The sequence below is a fragment of the Pseudopipra pipra genome, chromosome 4 (assembly GCF_036250125.1).
Source record: "Pseudopipra pipra isolate bDixPip1 chromosome 4, bDixPip1.hap1, whole genome shotgun sequence".
Lineage (NCBI taxonomy): Eukaryota > Metazoa > Chordata > Aves > Passeriformes > Pipridae > Pseudopipra > Pseudopipra pipra.
Window position 1 is genome coordinate 73975160 of NC_087552.1, and position 21912 is coordinate 73997071.

General features: G+C 42.9%; 1 protein-coding gene across 2 annotated transcripts in view; it reads right to left on the reverse strand.

The window, feature by feature from the left end:
• Window positions 1-811: 811 nt before the first annotated feature.
• The window catches only part of DNAAF9 (dynein axonemal assembly factor 9), a 73307-nt gene continuing 52206 nt past the window's right edge, over window positions 812-21912 (reverse strand). For both annotated transcript variants that reach the window (XM_064653587.1, XM_064653588.1), the window contains 10 exons: window positions 20420-20545; window positions 18413-18450; window positions 13876-14011; window positions 13424-13510; window positions 11849-11955; window positions 11071-11145; window positions 10722-10924; window positions 9145-9210; window positions 8724-8817; window positions 812-7264 (listed from right to left, as the gene is read on the reverse strand). In XM_064653587.1, the coding sequence (XP_064509657.1) occupies window positions 7152-7264; window positions 8724-8817; window positions 9145-9210; window positions 10722-10924; window positions 11071-11145; window positions 11849-11955; window positions 13424-13510; window positions 13876-14011; window positions 18413-18450; window positions 20420-20545 (1045 nt within the window). In that variant the 3' untranslated portion in view covers window positions 812-7151. The remainder of the gene's footprint in view (window positions 7265-8723; window positions 8818-9144; window positions 9211-10721; window positions 10925-11070; window positions 11146-11848; window positions 11956-13423; window positions 13511-13875; window positions 14012-18412; window positions 18451-20419; window positions 20546-21912) is intronic.

The window sequence follows — 21912 nt, forward strand, 5'->3', positions numbered from 1 at the left end:
GCTCCAGCCCCTCCATGTCTCTCCTGTCTGAGGGTCCCAGAGCTGCCCCCAGGGCTGGAGGTGCCCCAGCAGTGCCAGCACAGGGATGGGCACTGCCCTGGGGCTGGGACACAAATTCCTGATTTACAAGTGGAAGCTGCTTTCCCAACCCAGCTGCACAGCAAGGGACACTCCTGGACTGCAGGAATGCCCAAGAAGCTGCTGTTTCTTGTGTGCACACCTGGAACATGCAAACCAGGCTGGGTTTACATAAACCCTTCACAAAAATCAAACTGAGCACAAAACCTTCCTACAAGAAATCCAGAAGTGATGCCAAAGGAGACAGCAAATCACCTGCAGGTTGAATTTAATCAGCAGAACTGATCTGACTCAGCTCAGCCACCGAGGCAGGGAAAGGAGGGTAAGGTGGGATTGGCCTCTCTGTGGCAGCCTGATGTCAGATCCATGGGAGCTGAGCCTGGAGCTGCATCCTCATTTTCATCAGGCTGCCCCTGCATTTGTGTGTCTGCAGTGATCAACTCATGCTCATGTGCAGCTGTTGGAAGACAGAGACAGCAGCACAAAGCAGGTTAATAATCCTTCCTCCTACAATTACATTTAAATTTTACCCCCCTAAAAGCACAAGCAGGGAGGTCTAAACTAAAAGCAGCAGCTAAAAAACCCCATAGACCCTTACATCTTTGTATTTTAATTCAAATATAAACTACTCACCTTTCTGCCTGTTTCAAAAAAATGAACGAATTTTAACTGAAAGTTTAAAAATCCCAGTTTAGGAAGCAGTGAGTCAATCAAAGGAGTCAAGGCCAGGCACTGGATGGATACTGTTTATTGGTTCTTTCCATCACATCTGAGTTACAGGTGTAAAAGTCACACAAACTGCAAGGTATAAACATGTAAAACAATACAAAAATAAATGGAAAGGTCAAGTTTTATCTCTTACTGACTCGAAGTTGTGTAATAAATAGGAGAGGCAAAAAGCTTCAATCACACCATTCAGCTGAACTGAAGTTACAGTAGTGTTGGTAAAGAACACGTGGGGGTTTTTGTTTTTTTTTCTTTTTAACTTAAAATTGCAAAGATTAAAGCATTGAGAACTAGTATAAAAGTGAATTTTGGCACGTTGTCAAGTGAGAAGTGTTACATCTGAGTGCTGTGGAAAAAAACCAAAGAGCTTTCTGAGGTACATCTTGAACAATCTACGATTAGATCGACCACGTGGTTCTACCAACTCACAGTTTACACAATTCACTATACTAGCCACAACTTTTTTTTTTTTCTTTTCCCTTTTTCAGAAATACCAAAGTATTCCAGAGCTTAAATTTTCTGTGCAAATTCAGACAAGTTTTCCGTTAAAAAATAACGATAATTAAAAAAAAACCAAGCAAAACAAAACAAAACAAAAAAACAACTTATGAGGGAACTTAACACGCAACTCAACTCCCCCCTGCAACCCGTTGTGTTAATGCAAAGTGTAAAAAAAAGTGGATTAAATACCAAATTGCACGGATTAATATGGAATACTCCCGGATTGCAGAGCAGCTCAAGCTGCAAAGGTTCCTCTCCTAAGTTTCTCACATTTTTATTTATTTTTAGGTTTTTTTTTTTCTCCCTATAACTTCAGTAACTTCTGATCACACTCATTCCTGGTGAGGAGAAAGAAATAAAAAAACACCACCACAAGCTGCTCACGTGGAGATCAGCGAAGCGTGGAAACCCCTTGAGGACTCTCAGCACTTTTTTTTTTTTCCCCAGGATCACAAAAAAAATGCCTGGACACAAATTTTCCCGACACATTAAAAGAGAAAGGAAGTGTAATGGCACTTTTGCTGTATCCAAACATTGGTGGGTTCAAATGGTGCTTTTTTTGTTGTTGTTGTTTGGTTTTTTTAAGTCGTACAGTAGCTAAAAATATTCAAAAATTAGATCCTTGGGAGTTGCTCCATCCTCACCTCCACTTCCAGAGAGGGAGGAATCAGATTCCCCCTTGGCTGGGGGTCGATACAGTACAAACAGCTCTGACCAGAGTACAAAAGTTACACTTTTCTATAAAAAAAACACAAAAGCTCTGCTGATTGTTCAGAAATAACTCCCCAACAACCAGCAGCCGCTCTCAAATATCAGCAGCATCAGGCATTGACACATTTTTAGTCCTCAAAGAGTTTTCTTTTCAACAGTTTAACCAGTTGTGCTATATATCTGTCACTAGGTTAAATTGGTTAAGTCCTTTCACCAAAACTGTTTTTCCTTTAAAAAAAAAAATAGGGGGGGATTCGACCCCTTCCCCCCCCGACACTCATTTATTTGGGGAATAAATGGTGTCACTCCAAGGCACTACAACGTTTTTCAAGGATACCAACTGTCACAGTTTCACTATTTCGGTATTTTTTTTTTGTTTGTTTGAAATTCTGGTTGAAAAGTCACAGTTCAAAAATAAAATAAAAAGTAAAAATTGAGGTAATTTCTTTCAATACCAAAAATACAGGAATTGAGCCATTTCCCAGTCTGGTGAAAGGTCTTTTTTTTTTTTTTTTGTAAATACACAGCTATGACCATGAACATGCAGCACAGCAGAGAAGGATACTAGGCCTTTATTCCGAGCTCTCCTGCTCCAGTTTTTAAGGAACAGCTCAATTTGCACAGTAAAACCACCCAATTTTCAATATTTATTTCCTTTTCTTCTTTTTTTTTTTTGTTCACAGGGCTTTGGAATCCCAGCTTGGATCAGCCCCATCAGCATGGATTTGAGAGCTTGCACAAATTGGAGTTCTTAAAAAGAGTTCAGCAGAGCCCCAGCAGCTACAGCATCTTCATCTATTTTTCAAACAATTGCACTTAAATCTACTCTTTTTTTTTCACTCAGGAGTCGAGACAAAGCCTCCACCACAAAGTCCCAACCTCTGGAATTTCTTCTGACATTACACAGTCATCCCACTAACTCTAGAAATATGGCTTTGCAGATGAGACAACCGGGGCTGGAAAGGAGCAGGTCGATGAGTTTTATCGGCGACACAAACTCTTCATTTGATTTGGATTCCCTAATGCCCCCTTTTTTATTGCAGCCAGGACTGGATAACTCCAGGAATTCTGGAATCAGTCATTCCATCTGTTTTAGCTGTGAACACCTGCCAGCCTCCCCCCTCCCCCCCTAAATCCACTGCTTTGCTACCTTTGCTCTACAGGCACTACAGGATATTAAGACTATAAAGTTGAGCCATGCATAGATAAACTCACGAGCCTTCTCAGGATGCTCCACCCCTGGGATCCAGGGAATATCCCGGGAAGCCTAAAACACAAACTAATTGCTGGCTTTTACTGGCCTCTAACAGGACACAAGGAGTTTATATAAAGTCTCGTGGTGTGCAAAAAAAACCTTAAAATAATAAAGTCCTAAATTCGGCTTTTTAAATTTAGGGAGGGAAAACTGGGAATGAAACCTTAGCAACGTCTCCATCCCAGCCTGCAGCACCTGGAATTCCAGGGTGAAACCACCTAAAAGGGCTGAAACCACCTGAAAGGTGTTTCAGGTTATTGAAATTTCAGCCATCTCGTATTCCAAAGGTAAAAAAATCCATCTCCAGTTTATTCCAGGCATAAACTGGAATCAGCCTTAGGTTGGATGCTTAAATCTCATTTTCCTGCCACGGAACGAGATTGTGCAGACACTTTGTAAGTATTTTAAACACTTTAAGAGATTTTTTTCAGTCTGTTTCTCACTGTTTTACACAGATCTGACCGAAAAAAATAAAAGTTACAGTTGTATTAAAAGACTGAACTGTCCCTCAGGGGCAGGACTATGAAAATAAAAAACCCTTCCTGGGCTCTTCCCACCTAAATTCTGACCACACCATCTGCTTATTCCAATAAGCTCCACTAATTAATACCTGTAATTAAGTAGCTGCTGAGGTACTTTATAAACCTTCAGTCAGTGTTTTACAAAGGCCTGACTTAAAATTAAACTAAGTTAGGACAAGCTGCCAACATTCCTGTCGTAGCATTTAGGAACTATAAAACTTGATTTACATCAAATCCTTCTGGAAGCCCCACGAAAAACTTCCTCCCTGTTTCAAGTCCATCCTTTCCTATTTTTTACCTTTGGAAATCAGTGTTTTCCAGGAAAAGGAATCCTTCAGCTAAAGGATCTCCCTCTTCCCTCGCCTTGCTTATAAGGACTGGAATAAGCAACAGCGAGGTGTGGATGCAGCCCAGCCATGGAATATTTCCTGGAACCCCAAAAAGAGCACTGGGAAGAAATTGGGATTTCTCCACCCATTTCCCCCCTGAAATGTATAAAACCCTTTCCTTTAGAAAAGTCGGAATTTCGAGTGCAGATCAAACTGTGCAGAGGGTGAGACCTCCGAGGGCTGGGCAGGGCTGGAGTGTTCCTTCACTTCTCGCTTTGGGAACAACCTAAAAACTGTGGGACTGGGGGCTTTTCTGAGTGAGTGTTCCCCAGTCTCTCACTTTGGGAACATCCCCACAGCTGTAGGTTTAGGAATTTTTAAAATGTTCCCCCATTTCTCGCTTTGGGAACATCCTGACAGCTGTGGGATTGGGGACTCGTCTATATTTTTCCCAGTGTTCCCTCATTTCTTGTTTTGGGAACATCCCACAGCTGTGGGATTGGGGACTTTTCTGAGCAAGTGTTCCCCCATTTCTCGCTTTGGGAACATCCCAACAGCTGTAGGACTGGGGACTCAGCTGAGTAAGTGTTCACCCCACAGCTCTGGGATCAGGGACTCTTCTGGGTTTTTCCCACTGTTCCCCCATTTCTCATTTTGGGAACAACCTAAAAACCATGGGACTGGGGACTCTTCCGAGTTCTTCCCATTGTTCCCCTATTTCCTGCTTTGGGAACACCCTGACAGCTGTGGGATTGGGGACTCTTCCACGTTTTTCCCACTGTTCCCCCATTTCTCGCTTTGGGAACATCCCCACAGCTGTGGGATTAGGAATTCTGAGTTTTCAAATGTTCCCCCATCTCTCGCTTTGGGAACACCCCAACAGCTGTAGGCTTAGGAATTTTTAAAACATTCCCCCATTTCTCACTTTGGGAACACCCTGACAGCTGTGGGATTGGGGACTCTTCTGTCTTTTTCCCACTGTTCCCCCATTTCTAGCTTTGGGAACATCCTGACAGCTGTAGATTTAGGGTTTCTAAGTTTTTGAATCATTCCCCCATTTCTTGCTTTGGGAACATCCCACAGATGCAGATTTAGGGTTCCTAAGTTTTTGAATTGTTCCTTCATTTCTTGCTTTAGGAACAACCTAAAAACTGTGGGATTAGGGATTCTTCTGAGTAACTGTTCCCTCATTTCCCACTTTGGGAACACCCTGACAGCTGTGGGATTAGGAATTCTGAGGTTTTAAATGTTCCCCCATCTCTCACTTTGGGAACAACCCCAACAGCTGTGGGATTAGTTATTCTTCTAAATTTTTTAGTTATTCCCCCATTTCTCCCCCTGACAGCTGTGGGACTGGGGACTCTGCAGAGTCCTTCCCATTGTTCCCCCATTTCTCGCTTTGGGAACACCCCGACAGCTGCAGGTTTAGGGACTCTTTTATAGGAATGTTTCAACTGTTCCCCAATCTCTTGCTCTGGGAACACCCTGACACCTGTGGGATTAGGAATTCTGAGTTTTCAAACGTTCCCCCATTTCTCGCTTTGGGAACATCCTGCCAGCTGTGGGATTGGGGACTCTTCTGTGTCTTCCCACTGTTCCCCCATTTCTCACTTTGGGAACAACCTAAAAGCTGTGGGATCAGGGACTCTTCTGCATTTTTCCCATTGCTCTCCCATTTCTCATTTTGGGAACATTCCAATAGCTGTGGGATTGGGGACTCTTCAGAGTTCTTCCCCATGTTCCCCCATTTCTCGCTTTGGGAACACCCCACAGCTGTGGGACAAGGAGATCCTTCCAAGGAAGTGTTCCCCAATTTCCCACTTTGGGAACACCCTGACAGCTGTGGGACTGGGGACTCTTCTGTCTTTTTCCCACTGTTCCCCCATTTCTCACTTTGGGAACATCCCCACAGCTGCAGATTTAGGGAGTCCAAGTTTTTGAATCACTCCCCCATTTCTCGTTTTGGGAACACCCTAAAACCTGCAGGATTAGGGACTTTTTCAAGTAACTGTTCCCCCATTTCTCGCTTTGGGAACACCCTGACACACCTGCAGATTTAGGGATTCTAAATTTTTGACTTATTCCCCCATTTCTCGCTTTGGGAACACCCCAACAGCTGCAGGTTTAGGAATTCTGAGTTTTTGAAATGTTCCCCCATTTCTCGCTTTGGGAACACTCCAAGAGCAGTGGGATTGGGGACTCTTCAGAGTTCTTCCCATTGTTCCCCCATTTCTCACTTTGGGAACACTCAACAGCAGTGGGATTAGTTATTCTTCTAAATTCTTTAATTATTCCCCCATTTTTCCCTTTGGGAACACCCTGACAGCTGTGGGATTAGGGTCTTTTTTGAGTAACTGTTCCCTCTTTTCTCACTTTGGGAATATCCTGGCAGCTGCAGATTGACAGATCCTAAGTTTTTGAATCGTTCCCCCATTTCTCACTTTGGGAACATCCTAAAAGCTGTGGGACTGGGGACTCTTCAGAGTTCTTCCCAGTGTTCCCCCATTTCTCGCTTTGGGAACACCCCACAGCTGTGGGATTAGGGACTTTTCTGAGTAAATGTTCCCCCATTTCTGGCTTTGGGAACACCCCCAATCCCACATCCTGATATCCAGCACTGCTCATCGATGCTCCTGTGCCACAAATTCCAAGGGACACCCAGAGCAGTTTGATTCTCTGCACAAAGCCCAATTCCACGATTACATTCCCAACTACAGGAAATAAATAAAGTTTTGCTTCTTTTTCTTTTTCTTCTTCTTCTTCTTCTCGTTCTTCTTTTGAACAAGTCCCCACAACCCCCCCAGAGATTCCAGGTGATGCTTTGGACAGTCTGGAATTAAGGTGAAGTGGAAGCAAACCTGACAGGACACACAGCTAAGCAGATCCCGTGTTAAACGCCAACCTTACAGGAATGATCTCTTAGTTTGGAAAGGAGTGCTGAACAAACAGACAATTCCCTCAATTTCTAGTGACCCAGCAAGGACAAAAGAGCATTTTGGGTGGTTTGGAAACCCCCAGGACCCACGTGCTTTATGTCTTCTGCTCAAAGAGGTCGTGGTACTCCTGCTCCTCCAGCTCCCTGTTGTACTTCTCGATCTCCCTGTTGGCTTCCTCCAGGTAATCGTTCATGAACTGGTCCATTACTTGGGAAAAATTAAGGGAAAACATCAGTGCAAATGGCATTTAGTAAAAAAAACATCCAGGTTTGAAGGATGTGGCAGGTCAGGGATGCTCAGGGAAAGCAGGAATTCAATACATGACCTTCTGGAGTCGTGCAGTCAGAGCTGAGCACGACTACTGTGGGACCAGGGAAAAAAAAGGGGCTGCACAAGGGATACTTCCCAGGCAGGAGGAAGGATATAAGAACTACAGCAGAGTTAGATGGGATATTGGGAAGGAATTCCTGGCTGGGAGGGTGGGGAGGCCCTGGCACAGGTTTCCCAGAGAAGCTGTGGCTGCCCCTGGATCCCTGGAAGTGTCCAAGGCCAGGTTGGAGCAACCTGGGCTAGTGGAAGATGTCCCTGCTCCTGGCAGGGGGTGGGACTGGATGGTCCATAAAGTCCCTTCCAACCCAAACCACCCCATGACTCTGTGAATGTATTTACAGGTATTCTGGTGATACAGAAGTCCAAACATTTCTGCCTAAAATTCAAATCCCGCTGAAAGGATTGACCAGGGCCTGGAGCTTTCATTGCCAATCACCAAGGTGGAGGGGGAATAAAGAATCCCAGAATTCCAGAGTAGTTTGGGTTGGAAAGGACCTTAAAGATCATCCAGTTCCACCCCCTGCCAAGGGCAGGGACACCTTCCACTAGCCCAGGTTGCTCCAAGCCCTGTCCAACCTGGCCTTGGACACTTCCAGGAATAAACATCCCTAACTTTTCCAGTGAATCCTGAAGTCCAAGTCTGCTGTTTTAATTTTTTATGTTGTCCCATAGGACACAGAAAATAACTGTTTGCTCTTATTCCAAAGCAGCGTCACAGAAGCCACTTGGATTTTCCTGAACTTTGTTGAATTCTGGCGAAAAGTCAAGTTGGAATATAAAACCAAATGGGAAATTAGTAATAAAACAAAGACAAAAGCGATGAGAAGTGATGAAAACGAGAGAATCACAGAATCATTAAGGTTGGAAAAGCCCTCTAAGATCAAGTCCAACCATCAACCCAGCACTGCCAAGGCCACCACTGACCCACATCCCCCAGTGGAGAACAAGAACAGGAATACACTGGAACACTGGCAAGAAATGCCAGAGTAATAATATTAAAGACAAAAATACGATTGTTTTCAGTGGAGTGTGTGCACAGACAAAATTCCATTCTTTTGAAAGCTTTATCAATCATGCCCAGGCACTTAGGGATATTACAGCCCAATTTGGGTTGAAAAATATTCCTTTGACAAGCTGTGGCCCATAAATTATTCCCTGAGTGAGCTCATGAGCAGTTTGGGGATTGTTTCGTTGCTTCTATTCTGCTTCTTAGATCTTATCTCTGAAAAATTCAACCCTGAGCTTTAAGTGGCAAGGAACTGGCTCTTTCCCACGTGTGCTTTGACACTGCACAACTCAAAACCTTTCCCCAAACCCCCCGTTTTTGAAAGGATACAGGGATGAAAATCCATTTTGTCACCAAAGAAATTCACAAATTGAGTCCCGTTGTAAAAATAACCAGCTGGGAGCGGATCCAAGTGACGTTTCACCTGCATTGAGGGAATAAATACCACAAATGAAACATTTCCAACTGGGAATTGGGCAAACACAGCCCTTAAAAGATTGGATTAGGTAAAATTAAAATGGAAGGACTGTTACAGATGGCCAAGATTTTACAGCTCCTCCTGCTTTCCAGAGGAACTGGAAGCTCTAAGATTTATATCTCCAATCCAGTTGTGTTCCAAGGATCTCCAAAGACAGTAAGTGCTGTAATAATTCAGTGCTCAGCACACTTGTGGCAGGTGCTCTGTCATCCAGATGGATATTTAAGGAAATCAGCCAAAAAAAGGGGCTTGTAAGGAATTGCTTCTACTCACGTGAATGTTCTTTATTTCCTGAAGGGTCAACATTCCTCTGGTTTTCAGGGCTTTCCTCTGAGGTTTCTGTAGGAAGAATTAGACAGTTGCACAATTACTGAGTGACAATGTGACAGCACCAGTTTAGTTAGTTTAAAAAAAAAAAAAAATCCACAAAAAACCACCCCCAAAACCAACCCAAAATAGATCAAACATTAATTTCTAAAATTATATTGAGGTGCTCACAACTATGAAAGCAAAAGTAAAAATTCACTGATTTTACAAAAAGCACTTAGAAAAGAAAAATTCTGCATGTATTTTAAACAATGTAATTTAAATGCAGCTTTAGTGTAAGAAATGAAGAAAGCTGGCACAGGGACAGAAAAACAGCTTCATTTTGAGCCTGAGAAGTTCTACAATTCCTTTCTTTCATGCAGCACGTGGTAACTCTCAGAATTACCTAAAACCCTAAATTAGCCAGGACTAGGGGGATTGTAAAGACTATTTATTGTCTTGAACTGCTCAAAGAGGAAACACTTCACACTTGAGATAAGCATTTAAGTCCCAAGTTTTCCTAAAGTTAAGAGTGTTAAAGTTAAGAGTGGGAGAGCAATTCTTTCCATGTGGTCCCCCTGTGAGATGGGCAGAGCATGAGACAACCCCAAAAAATCCATGACTCCCCTGAAGGGACACGACCTGCCAGAACTGAGGTGAGAACCTGAGGATCCTTAAAAACTGCTCCAACAGTTTGCAGGAAACATTTTTCCTTCCCACACAAATTTTTAAAAATACTACACAAATCCTAAGGCAAAGAGAAGTAATCATGAGTATTTTAAATTAATAAATTTTCCAAAATTTGCCCTGGTATGGGTTGCCCAGAGAAGCTGTGGCTGCCTCATCCCTGGAAGTGTCCAAGGCCAGTCTGGACGGGGTTTGGAGCAACCTGGGCTAGTGGAAGGTGTGGGGGTTGGAATGAGCTGGTCTTTAAGGTCCCTTCCAACCCAACCATTCTGTAATTCTGTGAATTTAAGATTCTATCAATCACTGTGTGCAAACTGTGCCTTCTGGGCTCCTGCCAAGGTGCACATTCCCTGTTCCCTCCCCCAGCTCCTCCTGCAGCGGCACAGCAGCCGTGTAGAAACCCAGGGAGCCTTCCAGAGCTGCACACTTGGCTAATTGAGGGTGACAAAGTGAGCAGAACCCTCCATTCCAGTGGATTACTTCCAAGGAGGTTTGATTTAGTGAATCAAAACAAATGTTCTGCTTTGCAGCGTTCAGGTACTTGAAGGAGATTTATTTCACCCCACACTTGAGCTCTTGGCAATCACAGCTCAGCTACATCATCCTGTGTTTATCCTGGACAGAATCCATATTGCTCCAGCATTCAGGAGCACATCAAGCCATGAATGAGCTGCAGTAAGTCCTAAAACAATACAGCAATTACAGAAACTGGTAGTCCCCCTTTGTGAAATACATTTGCACCCTAGAATGGCAACGCCTTGGTAGAATTAAAAAGAGATTAAAAATACAAATGTTTTGTGGAGACACTCGGATTTCTTCAGCCAAACGCTGAAGCAAAAGGAAACCTGCCCACAAACCTGTTTTGCAGTTTCTCTGAGCCAATCTTTGATATCCTCTTCCTTCAGGGAGCAGCCAATGAACACAAGGAAGTATTCCTGTTGACTGCTGCAGTCTCTGGGATCATTTCTGGAGTCAGGAGGAGTTGGCCCCTCCTGGACAGGCACCAGGCTCAGGGAATTGGAGGAGGTGTTGTGACAGACCTCGATCACTTTGTCAGAGTCTAACAAGGAGAAGGCAGAAGGAAGAAATGCCCTGGTAATTGCTGATCTCATTTAACATCAACAGTCACAACCCAGCACAGAAATAAGTTCTTAAATGCATATAGTGAGACCCCAAAACAACCCTTCAGTAGTGATTTGCTCCTACCTGAAAACTTCACTTTGCCCATGATGTGATAAATGTTCCCAGAAAAGGGGCTTGGTTTGAGCAACGACTTAATGGCTGTTTGAAACAGAAGAAAAATACATTATCTCACTTATTTTTCCTTCTCCTTGGTGCAGCTTCTGCTCAGACCTCAGCTACTGATCCACACTCCAGTGCTTCCAAGGGAAAAGCTGCTGTGTCCCTTGAGTTCCACCATATAACATTTCTCTGTGTTCTCATTTCTCTGCTCTGGGGTTTGGGAAATATCACGTATTTGGCACAAGGAAGTGCTTTCAGTGTGTGTGGGAAGTAAAATGGTCCTCCTTAAACTGCTTGGCCGAGGAAAGGCATGATTATATATCTACCCTATCTGCCTAAAACAGAGCTCAGCCTAATTTCCAGTAGCTACAAAGAATTATTTGGCATAAAAAGCAGAAGCCGATGGTCACTTATAAACTGTATTTCAACACCACCAAATAAAATTAAACATAAAAAATAAATGGCAAATAAAAAAATTTTTTAAAAAAGCACAACTGTCTCAGTCCTAAAAACCAAAAGCTAAATTAGATTTTTATCTGAACGAAATCATGTGTCAGTTTTCCCGAGCAGACACCGAGGAACAGAATTTACTGTACTTTTAGGAAGGAAAGCTGAATTCTCAATTAAAGGTTGACTTGGGCAGTAAGTAAATAACTGTGTTAACGTCAGTGCCTTCCTTCCCCTCTGCTCCTCAGGATTTCAGGGCTGGATTTCAGTCAAGTGGGGCAAAGTTCAGCTCTACCTTTGCATTTGGTCACGAATCGGGTCTTCTCCAGGGGGCGGCTGAACCACACACAGATCTGCACCATGGGGGGGAACACGGGCCCGGCCCCGTATTTGCCTTCGTACCTGGGGCAGAAACAAACCCAGAAACAAAGAAAACACCTGAGCTGGTGCCTTTCAGCCACCAAACTGCTTTCAAAGGAACATCTGTTCCCTCCCACCCAGGGAGGAAAGCGCCGACCTTTCTTCTCCAAGACGTCGGTGAAAATGCGGCGTCAACAGTGTCAGGATGTTCCAAGTGCTCAGGGCTCCTTTTCATGGAAGAGCCAAGGAATGGTTTGGGTTGGAAGGGACCTTAAAGATCATTTCCAAGCCAGTGCCATGGGCAGGGACACCTTCCACTAGCCCAGGTTGCTCCAACCTGGCCTTGGACACTTCCAGGGATCCAGGGGCAGCCACAGCTTCTCTGAGCAACCCGGGCCAGGGCCTCACCACCCTCCCAGTCAGAAATTCCTTCCCAATATCCCATCTAAACCTCCTCTTTTACTTTAAAACCCTTCTCCCTCACCCTACCACCATCTACCCATGTAAAAAGTCACTCTTCCTCTCCTTCATGAGCCCAGTTGAAGTACTGGAAGGCTGCAAAAAGATCTCCCTGGATATTTTGATGCTCTTCCTGCTGCCTTTTCCTTTTCCTAACACACTACCCACATAATTCTTTCATACTGTCATCAAACAGATCAACAGCTGCCCAAAAGTTTTAAATAGAATCAGATTCTATGATTCTATGAAATACTTTTTTTGCCTGCTTTCTCTCCCTCTCCCTTTGACTCCACACAATCCACCAGCAGCTCCAACATCTCCCAAGCTTTGTGCCAGTTTTCTCCAGGAGCCTCCAATTTACAACCAGATTTATGAATCAAAAGACACACACACACAAATCCAGGCCTGGCAAGGTATGAGCAATAAATCATGTTCCCAGCACAGCCACCACTGGAGCCAGGAGTTATGAGGGCTGACAGGTTTATATTCCTGCCAAAAAAGGTGCAGCACAGATAACTGCAACAAGATGTGTAAAGAGCCCTGATCCATGAAAAATCTCCTTGGAGTTCAATGGCAATCTTGGTGCCACGTGGTTCTGTGCCCTCAGCCTGTGCCAAGGCTGTCACTGAGGTCCTGGCTTTTATGAATAATTGTTCTGTTAATGGCTCCACTGACAGAGCGGGTTCATTCCAGAAAGGCTGAAGAGCTGTCAGGGTGAAATTACTCCAGTCATTATTGACCTCACCCATCCCAAGCCTTCCCAGCTTATTCCCAGAGGGTTCTTTCCCATTCTTCTGGAAAGCAACAGTAATCTTGCCCTTGATTTAAATGGTGTCCAGAAAGGAGCCTTTTCCCCCATAAAAGGGTGGCAATCGTGTACCCACTAAGAAAACTCATCAGCTGCCTTAAAAATGATTTACAAAGCTGCTGCCTGTTCCAAGTGAGTAGTCTTGGGGAAAAAAAAAATAAGTATAAATGAAGCCAGTGAAACATTTGAATCTTCAAGTTAATTGGAAAAATAGTTTTCATGCTTCTCAGTCTAGATACTTGCCAGCCAGGGTACATTAAATATCGAGCTCTCATCATCTGAGGACTTGAAAAACTGCTTTCTGAGAGAATTAATTCAATATCCTCGTTCCTGTAAGGAGATAAAGATGAAGATTTTTAATTTTATAAGTTCCATAAAATAGCCACTACCTACTTACATAAAACATAATGTGTTACTGACACCAAAATTAAGAGTATTTTTCCTCTAGTGTGGCAGTTGCAGTAACATAAAACACACTCTGCAAACAAACCCCACTTCCTAATCCCTGTATTTATATGGCCATAAATGTAAAGGGAAAACCCCTTTTGGATGAGAAGCAATTAAGAAAAATCTGCATTTCCTTCCTATAAATCACCAGAATAAAACAGGAGAACACACATTTTTAAGAGCACATTTTTAAGTGCTCATGTCCCATCTGCCAGAAGTGATAAATTTTGGACAGGGATCATTGGTACCTTGTTACAATTCCATTCTCTGCCAGGATGAAGGAAACAGCAGGATTTGCTGCTCGGATCAGGCTCTGCAGCTGCACAAGGAGGGGATGTCTCTGCTCTGTAGCATGACTTGTGAAAACCACATTACTCACTAGTCCTGGGGAAGGAAATCAGAGCATAATTTACATGTAAGCAGCGATAAAGAAATGATTAAGTGATACATCAGCCATTCTTCTCTGATTTCCCTTCCCTCTCACTGCCTCCAGTTATTAAAGAGCAAAAAAAAGAACAAGAACAAAAAACCAAGCAAAGTACCTTTCATCTAACAGAGGCAATTCAGACTCAATCAAAAGACTCAATTAATTAAAATAACAAATTCATACAAGAATCAATTTGAGCAGGACTATGTTAATAGAAACCACGAACATGTAAAGCCCCTTGGTGAATTCAACGTGCAGTAAAGAGGCTAAACAGCTAAAAAGCAGTATTTTGGACTCTGACAGCTGCCACTTTGAAAAACAAGAGAAGGGTTTGGGGTTATTTCTTGTCTTTCAAGAAAGACCCCGAAATGGTGTTCACACAACACGTGTGAACCCACGAGGCATCAAAAAGATAACAGAGAAAAAATCCAATTAATTTCAGTGTTACAGGATCCCTGCTTCCCAATTATACATGATTTGAGCTTCAGCCCAGCTCCCTCACAGACATTGTAGTTCCAACAATTTGGGACTCCCCAGGATGTCAGGATGGTCCAGAACGTGGAAGGAATGGAGAGGAAACGTAAAGGAAACGGCCTCAAGTTGTGCCAGGGGAGGTCTGGATTAGATATTTGGAAACATTTCTTCATGGAAAGGGTTGTCAAGCACTGGAATTGGCTGCTGAGGGCAGCAGTGGAATCACCATCCCTGGAAGTGCTAAAAAAACTGTGGATGTGGCACTGAAGGACATGGGTTAGTGGTGACTGTGGTGGTGGTGCCTGATGGTTGGACCTGATGATCTCAGAGGGCTTTTCCAACCTAAATGATTCTCTGATTTCAGGGTGACTGTTATTTCTTTGCTCAAGGGGTGCAGCTCAGTTCAGACACTCTGCTGTAAAGCAGAACAGAAACTCTCCAGCATTAAGGAACAACCAAACCAGGATTTAATTCTCCTGCCCCCAGCTCATAACCATTTAAAGAAGATGTAATGAAGTTCACCCCATCATCTGCTGCCTGCAGCTATTCCTGGCCTTCACAGAAGTCCTGCAGAGGCTTCTTCACACAGAAATTCCTGCACCAAGTACTTCTGGGGCACTTATATTGCACCATATGCTCCCTATCGCTGCTCCTTCCATCACTGACCCTTTCAAACTCAAATTTTCATAACGCCCCAAACAAATCTCCATCATTGTATTTCTCCTTTTTTTAAACTCCCACAGAAGTCTCCACTCCAACTTCAGGAACATCCATGTCCTCTCCAATATCCAGATGCTTTTGAAGGAGGAAGAACAGCAAGTATGATTCAAAATTTAAGTTATGTGCAGGCTTGAAATGATATCAAGTTTGGGGATATTAATCATGCAATTAAAATGAAAAGTATGAATAAGCTGAAGTATGAATAAGATAAAGTATGAATCAGCTCATAATCCCATCCTGGAAGCATCCAAGACCAGTTGGACAGGGCTTGCAGCAATCTGGCAGAGTGGAAGGTGTCCCTGCCCATGGCAGGGGGTGGAATGGGATGGTCTTTGAGGTCCCTTCCAACCCAAACCATTCCTATTTAAACTGTCACTGCCATCCCTGTTTCTAAGAGATGCATTTTGGAGACCACCCAGTTTTGTTTGATTCTTTATACCCTGATCTAAAGAAAAAATTCCTTGCAGTCTGGGGAATAGCATGTTCAATAGGAGCAGGAAAGAAACAGGAGGGATGGATTAAAAATACATATGCTTTAGGAAAATAATGGAGCCTCTTTGCTCCCAAATGTACAATGGGCATATTTAACAATGGTGATGTCTTAATTTGAGTTGTATATGAAACTGTTTTACAAGAGATGCCAAAGTGCCCTTGGACTGGGAAGGTGTCACGTTACAGCTTCTGTGCAGGAAAGGAAAGAATTAAAAAAGGGAAGAAAGGAGAGATAAAAGGGAATTACAGCGCAGAGATGATGGCAGGATTTTTTTGGAAAAGGTGAAGCAAATGTGCACTGCAAAACTGCTCCTGTTGGTCACTCTGCTGGAGGCTTTGTCAGTCTGCCCCCATCCTCATCTGTCTCTGCTGCTCTCGGGGCTTTCTAAACAGGAATGTAACTCATGGAAAATGATGGCACATCAATAATGTGCACAGGGACCCCTTTGTTATAGAGAAAGCAACAGCAGAAGAGATCTGGAAAGCAGCACCACAAGGGAAACCCCACTCACCCCCAAATTTTCCAAGATACTTATGTGGACAAGGGAGGTATCCCTAAGGTCTGACTCATTCCTACTTGCCTATGCCCACACTTGGTTTTCCTTACACCTACAGGTTTCTGTTTTCAGATTTGTTCAATGCCCAACACTGCCTTGGCCCACTGGTGACACAGGAACACAAACAACAATATTGGGGTGCACAACACCCCAAGAATTTCCCCAGAGGGTGGCTGGGCACTGACCAGGCTCCCCAGGGAATACCCATGGCCCCAAGGCTGCCAGAGCTCCAGCAGGGTTTAGACAACCCTCTTAGGGACAGGGTGGGATTGTTGGGGTGTCCTGGGCAGGGCCAGGAGTTGGACTGGATGGTCCTTGTGGGTCCCTTCCAACTCACTCATGGAATATCCTATGGAAAAGTAGGACCAGTATCTCTCAAAGTGAATGTCTCAGTAAATCTCGCTATTGCTGCACCAGAATTAAATTCTCAATTATGTGCAATCACAACGAATTCTCTCTGTTGAGAGATATCTCAGATCACCCAGAGAAGCTGTGGCTGCCCCTGGATCCCTGGAAGTGTCTAAGGCCAGGTTGGACAGGGCTTGGAGCAACCTGGGCTAGTGGGAGGTGTCCCTGCCCATGGCAGGGGGTTGGAACTCTGTGATCCTTAAGGTTCCTTCCAGCCCAAACCAATCCACGGCTCTATAAATTATACAGAACTGAATTCCCTGCACCACCCACGACACAGTTCTGCATTAGTCTGGAAAGCTGGAGTGTCCCCCACCTCAGTTCCAAGCACACTTCTCCCCCTAAAACTTCCTGCACAAAAATTACCCCTATTTATGGGAAACAATTTCTTCACACGCGGGGCCCTCTGGGCCCTCCAGTGTCACATTCTGTACCTGGAAACTACAGGACAAAACTTTCTGGTGTGCACAAATAATTCCCTGCCAGTAGAATATTCCTCTAACCTCCAGCATTTGTAATTTTTTTCCAGCACTTTGATTGTAGGAAAATTAGCTGTGCCTGTCCCGGGCATTTTCTAGTTCCTCCTTCAACAAGGAGAAATTGTCCCTCAATTAGGTCTGTACAAATCACTTAAAAAAAAAAAAGATTGCTTTATTATTTTAATTTATTTTATTATTTTTATTTTTCTTTTTTATTCTGTCACTTTTAACTTCTCTGTAGTTACTGATAATTCTTTATATTCTTAATATTCTCCTTCCCTCTGCAAATCCCTCCATGGTTATAATCAGGACAGTTTCCCCCAATTTGCAGCACCAACATTTCCCTCCAAATAAAAATAAAATAATGATCTATATACAGCATCTATATACTTTCCAGCTGCAGTACAACAGTGACTTAAAAATACATATATACATATATATGTATATGTGTGTGTATACACACATATGTGTACATATGTATGTATGTATACATATATGTGAAAATATATATTATATATATTATATATTATATATTTATATATAATATATATAATATATATATTTACACATATATGTACACATATATGTTAATATACATATACATATATATGTATATATACATTTACATATATACACACATATATATGGAGATCCAAATCTAAACTTAAAAGCAGAGTTTCTTCTTCAGAAAATACAGTAAAATATGTAAACCTCTGCATATATTTGAGTTACCTGTGGACTTTTTTTTTAATTACTTTTAATAAATAATGTCATTTTGCTTCTATGTTGTTATTGGCTTGATCTCTCTCACCAGTCCAGCAGTGATATCTCATATTTTCATCCTGAAAATACGTGTTCTATGCTGAGAGGGAGAGAGAGCTGGTACCTTGAAAAGGAATGTTCTGTCCTGCCTTAATGTTGTGCATCAGCTGCACAAAAGAACAACTGTCAAATCTGCTTCTGTTCTTGACACTTAAACTTATTCAGAGAAGCAGGAATTCATGGAATGGTTTGGGTGGGAAGGGACCATGCACCAGAATCTTCCACCTTCTCCAGGTGCCTGTGATGTTTGATAGTTTAGGCAGAGATTGTCTGTTCTCCAAGAGTTTATCATGATCCTTTGGCTACGTGAATTTATAGCTAAATATGTAATATAAATGAATTCATTTGGCCACATGGCTCAGCTGCTTGTTCTGCAGAGCACCAAGTCAAGAAAAGTGACACCTACCTTGGGAACACTGGTCCAAGAACTTGGGAAAAAGAAGCCTAAAAAACCAAAAAGTTTCTATATCAAGGATGGATATTGTTATTTAAGCAAAACATGTACATTTGTTTGGACGCTGACAGCTACAATCTCACTAACCAAACCATTTTCATGCTTCCTTTCCTCACTCCACACAACTGGAACATCCCCACAGGTTGTGTCTCTCAGGACTTCTTCCCCAAGAACTAGTTTTGTAGCTGGTTTTAGTTCTCCAATGGATTTAAGAGTTAATTCCCAGCACACAATCCATTATGTATTCCAGAGAGTCAGAAAGGCTTCAACGTCCCCAGAATTCCTATTTAAACAACAGGAATTTTTTTATGCTTGTCTTCAAAAATTTTGCCTTCCAAGCATGGTGGGAATTCTTCATGGGAAGATTGTAATAATGATGCCAATTTCTGGTGCTGTGTCAGACAAGTGACAATTATTTTTATCATTATTTTTATAATTTAAAAGCTTTAGCATGCACACAAAGCTCTAGAGAGAGTCCCACTTCAACTCCCTCTCCCCCCTGCTCTGGTTTGCTATTCAAAGATAGTTTTAGGGAAAACTTTGAAGGGAAAAGCTCCATCCCAGGCTCATGGAAGAGCTGGATCTCTACAGGAATGAACTTTGAGGCAGGAAAGGGGTTTGATTTTCTCGACTGCAAAAGTTTCAAGCCAAACATTGAACCCACTCTTGTGCATTCCCACAGTGAAATCACCAAAGCTGCCCAACTGCAAGAGCTGCCATTGGCATTACTTGGTAAATTCTGATCAGAACAAACTTCAAAGCAAGACATAAACGACCCACAGCACAGGCTGAGCCTCTTCCTTCAACTGCTCCTGCACTGGAGGAGACAAAACTCTGCTGGTTAAAGCACTGCAGGCTGGGCTGCTCTAAATGCTACTCAGGACCAGGGCTAGTGACATGTTAGTGAGTTAAAACCAACAAGAAATGGAACTTGTCTTTCCTCCAGTTATGGAAAGCACAAGTTTAAGCAGCACTCCAGCACCAAATCCCCAGGAGTTCACGGGAGTTTTATTATTTCTTGACAACCTTTGTCACGGAGACAAGAAGAAGCAGCAAGATAAGGTCTATTTATTGACTACTGCAAAGCACAAGCAGCACAGTGGTTAGTGGTTAAGAACAGCCAGGAAATCTCAGGAATGCACTTTTATAAACTGCTCGGGCAGTTCAGCTCTAAGCTGTGGTGCACAGAGTTGGCTCACAAACAGAAGCAACACTAACAACTCCGAACACTCTAACTGCTTCGACTTACTTTGATCAACTCAGCTGCAAGGCATAATTAAAAAATGGGAGGGTTACAATTTCACAGATAAATCTAAGAGATGATTCCCACGTTTGCTGAAGTCTGGAGCACACACATCTAACTACGAACCAGCAACCAAGGCACACTGTTCTCAAATGTCACCGACTTGGCTTGGCGAGCGCTTCCTCCCCACCCCGGCCCTGCAGTGACCCAGGATATCGGGTTTTAACACTTGCAGTGCTTTGGCTTCCGTGCTTTGTCATTCCCTTCCACTGAATTTGGGATTGCTTCCCTTCAGTTCCACGTTTAAAGGCTGCAAAGTCTTTCTTTGAACGGCCCAAAGCAGTGACAGAATCAATAACCCAAACCCAGGCGAACGTCTCGATTTTCAGTCCAAATTCCAAAAAGGGTTGTAAGAAATAAAATGATTTAGGGGGACAGGGGGCTGTCCACATTATACAAAGTCCTTACCTAGACTTATGTATTTAAGCAGATTTAGTTTGTTCTTCCAGAAGCTAAACTTTCATTAATATAATATATAATTCTGTACCTTGTGGAAACCAAGTGCCATCCTGATAAATCAAAGAGCACTTCCAAGTTTTATGAGATTTAAGACACTTCACTGGCATTTAACCATCATATATCCCTAATTATTATAAAAGTGATCTTACAAACACACATATCTGCTTTTAAACTAGTAAATATATTTTAAAGCATACCTGTGCTCCATGTAGCAGCTCAGGGGCTCCACACAGGTGTTCACTGCTCCAATGAGGAAGGAAGATTTCACATCTGGGTCAGGGTGAGTCTGCAGAGCTTGTACAACATCAATAACATCAGTGTAGCTGTAAGAGAAGAGAATGAAATATGGTTTTAGAGAAACAGAAGGGCACATTCCACCATTTAGGAAGAAATCCATCACTAGCAAGAAGGTTGGATTCCTAAAAAAGTCCATTGAATAGTGAGAGAGCAGCTCAAAACTTGGCAAATCCGATTTAAGCCGATCCAGACAAATCGAGCTGATTGAGAGTTACCTTAAAAATAATTATTGACAACACACAGAGAAAAGCAGGATAAAAAGTCCAGCTTTCAGGAAGCACAAAAAGCATAATATAACAAAAATAAGTTATAAATGCCAAGCATATTAAACACAAGTCAAATTGAAAAAAAAAAAGAAATAAAGAAGCAACACCCTCTCACTTATCAGCATCCCAATTTAAATATGCTTCTGAAATTAATGTATTTATTAATTTTAATATAATCAATGAGTTTATTCTTACTCACTGCTCCAGGCACTGCTGGGTCCTATTTCTGTGTGATCACAAAGTTTAAGTGAACCTGAGTTTTAATTCCAGGTGTTTATTTCTCAGCCAGTCACAACCTTCTCTCAAAACTGTGCTGTCAGGTAGCAAGTTAATGGATTATTTAGAGAATTCCAGCTACTCTAGAGCTGTCTGTACCAATATCCAACTATCCAGAAAGGATGGAAAACTGCCAATTAGCTGTTCCTGAAGCCACTGCTGCTACAGAATACCAGTTATTTTGCACATTGCTGGACTTTACACCACTGCTGCTAACTCTGAGGAAAGGAAAAAAAATGTAAATGTGGCTCTAAATGGAAAAAAAATGATGATTTTTAGCACTATCAGAATGGTTTATAATGAAGAAAATGCTGAGCTCCATGTAGTGAAACAGATGAACACTTGAATCCTGGGAAGCAAAACCATTCCAGTCAGGTCAGGGTGTGTTGGTTAGTTTGTGTCACCTTATAATGACTCAGAAACAGAGGGGGGAAACTTGCTGCAGGTGATCCTGGTCCTCAAATGCTACCCTGGAGATGGAAATGTCAAACAGAGGTGGCTCAGAGTCTTCACCTTTATTCCACAAGAAAACTGGCATTTCTCAGAAACATGTTAATAAGTGTTACTCCAATATCACCTCTTTCATCAGGCAAAGAGTTCTGACAGCCCTGCTCTGTGCTGGCAGCTCCAGAGGGCACAGTCATGGAGTCATAGGAGGGTTTGGGTTGGGAGGGACCTTAAAGATCATCCAGTCCCACCCCCTGCCATGGGCAGGGACACCTTCCACTAGCATAGGTTGCTCCAACCTGACCTTGGACACTTCCAGGGATCCAGGGGCAGCCACAGCTTCTCTGCCCAATCTGTGCCAGGGCCTCCCCACCCTCACAGGCAGGAATTCCTTCCCAATATTC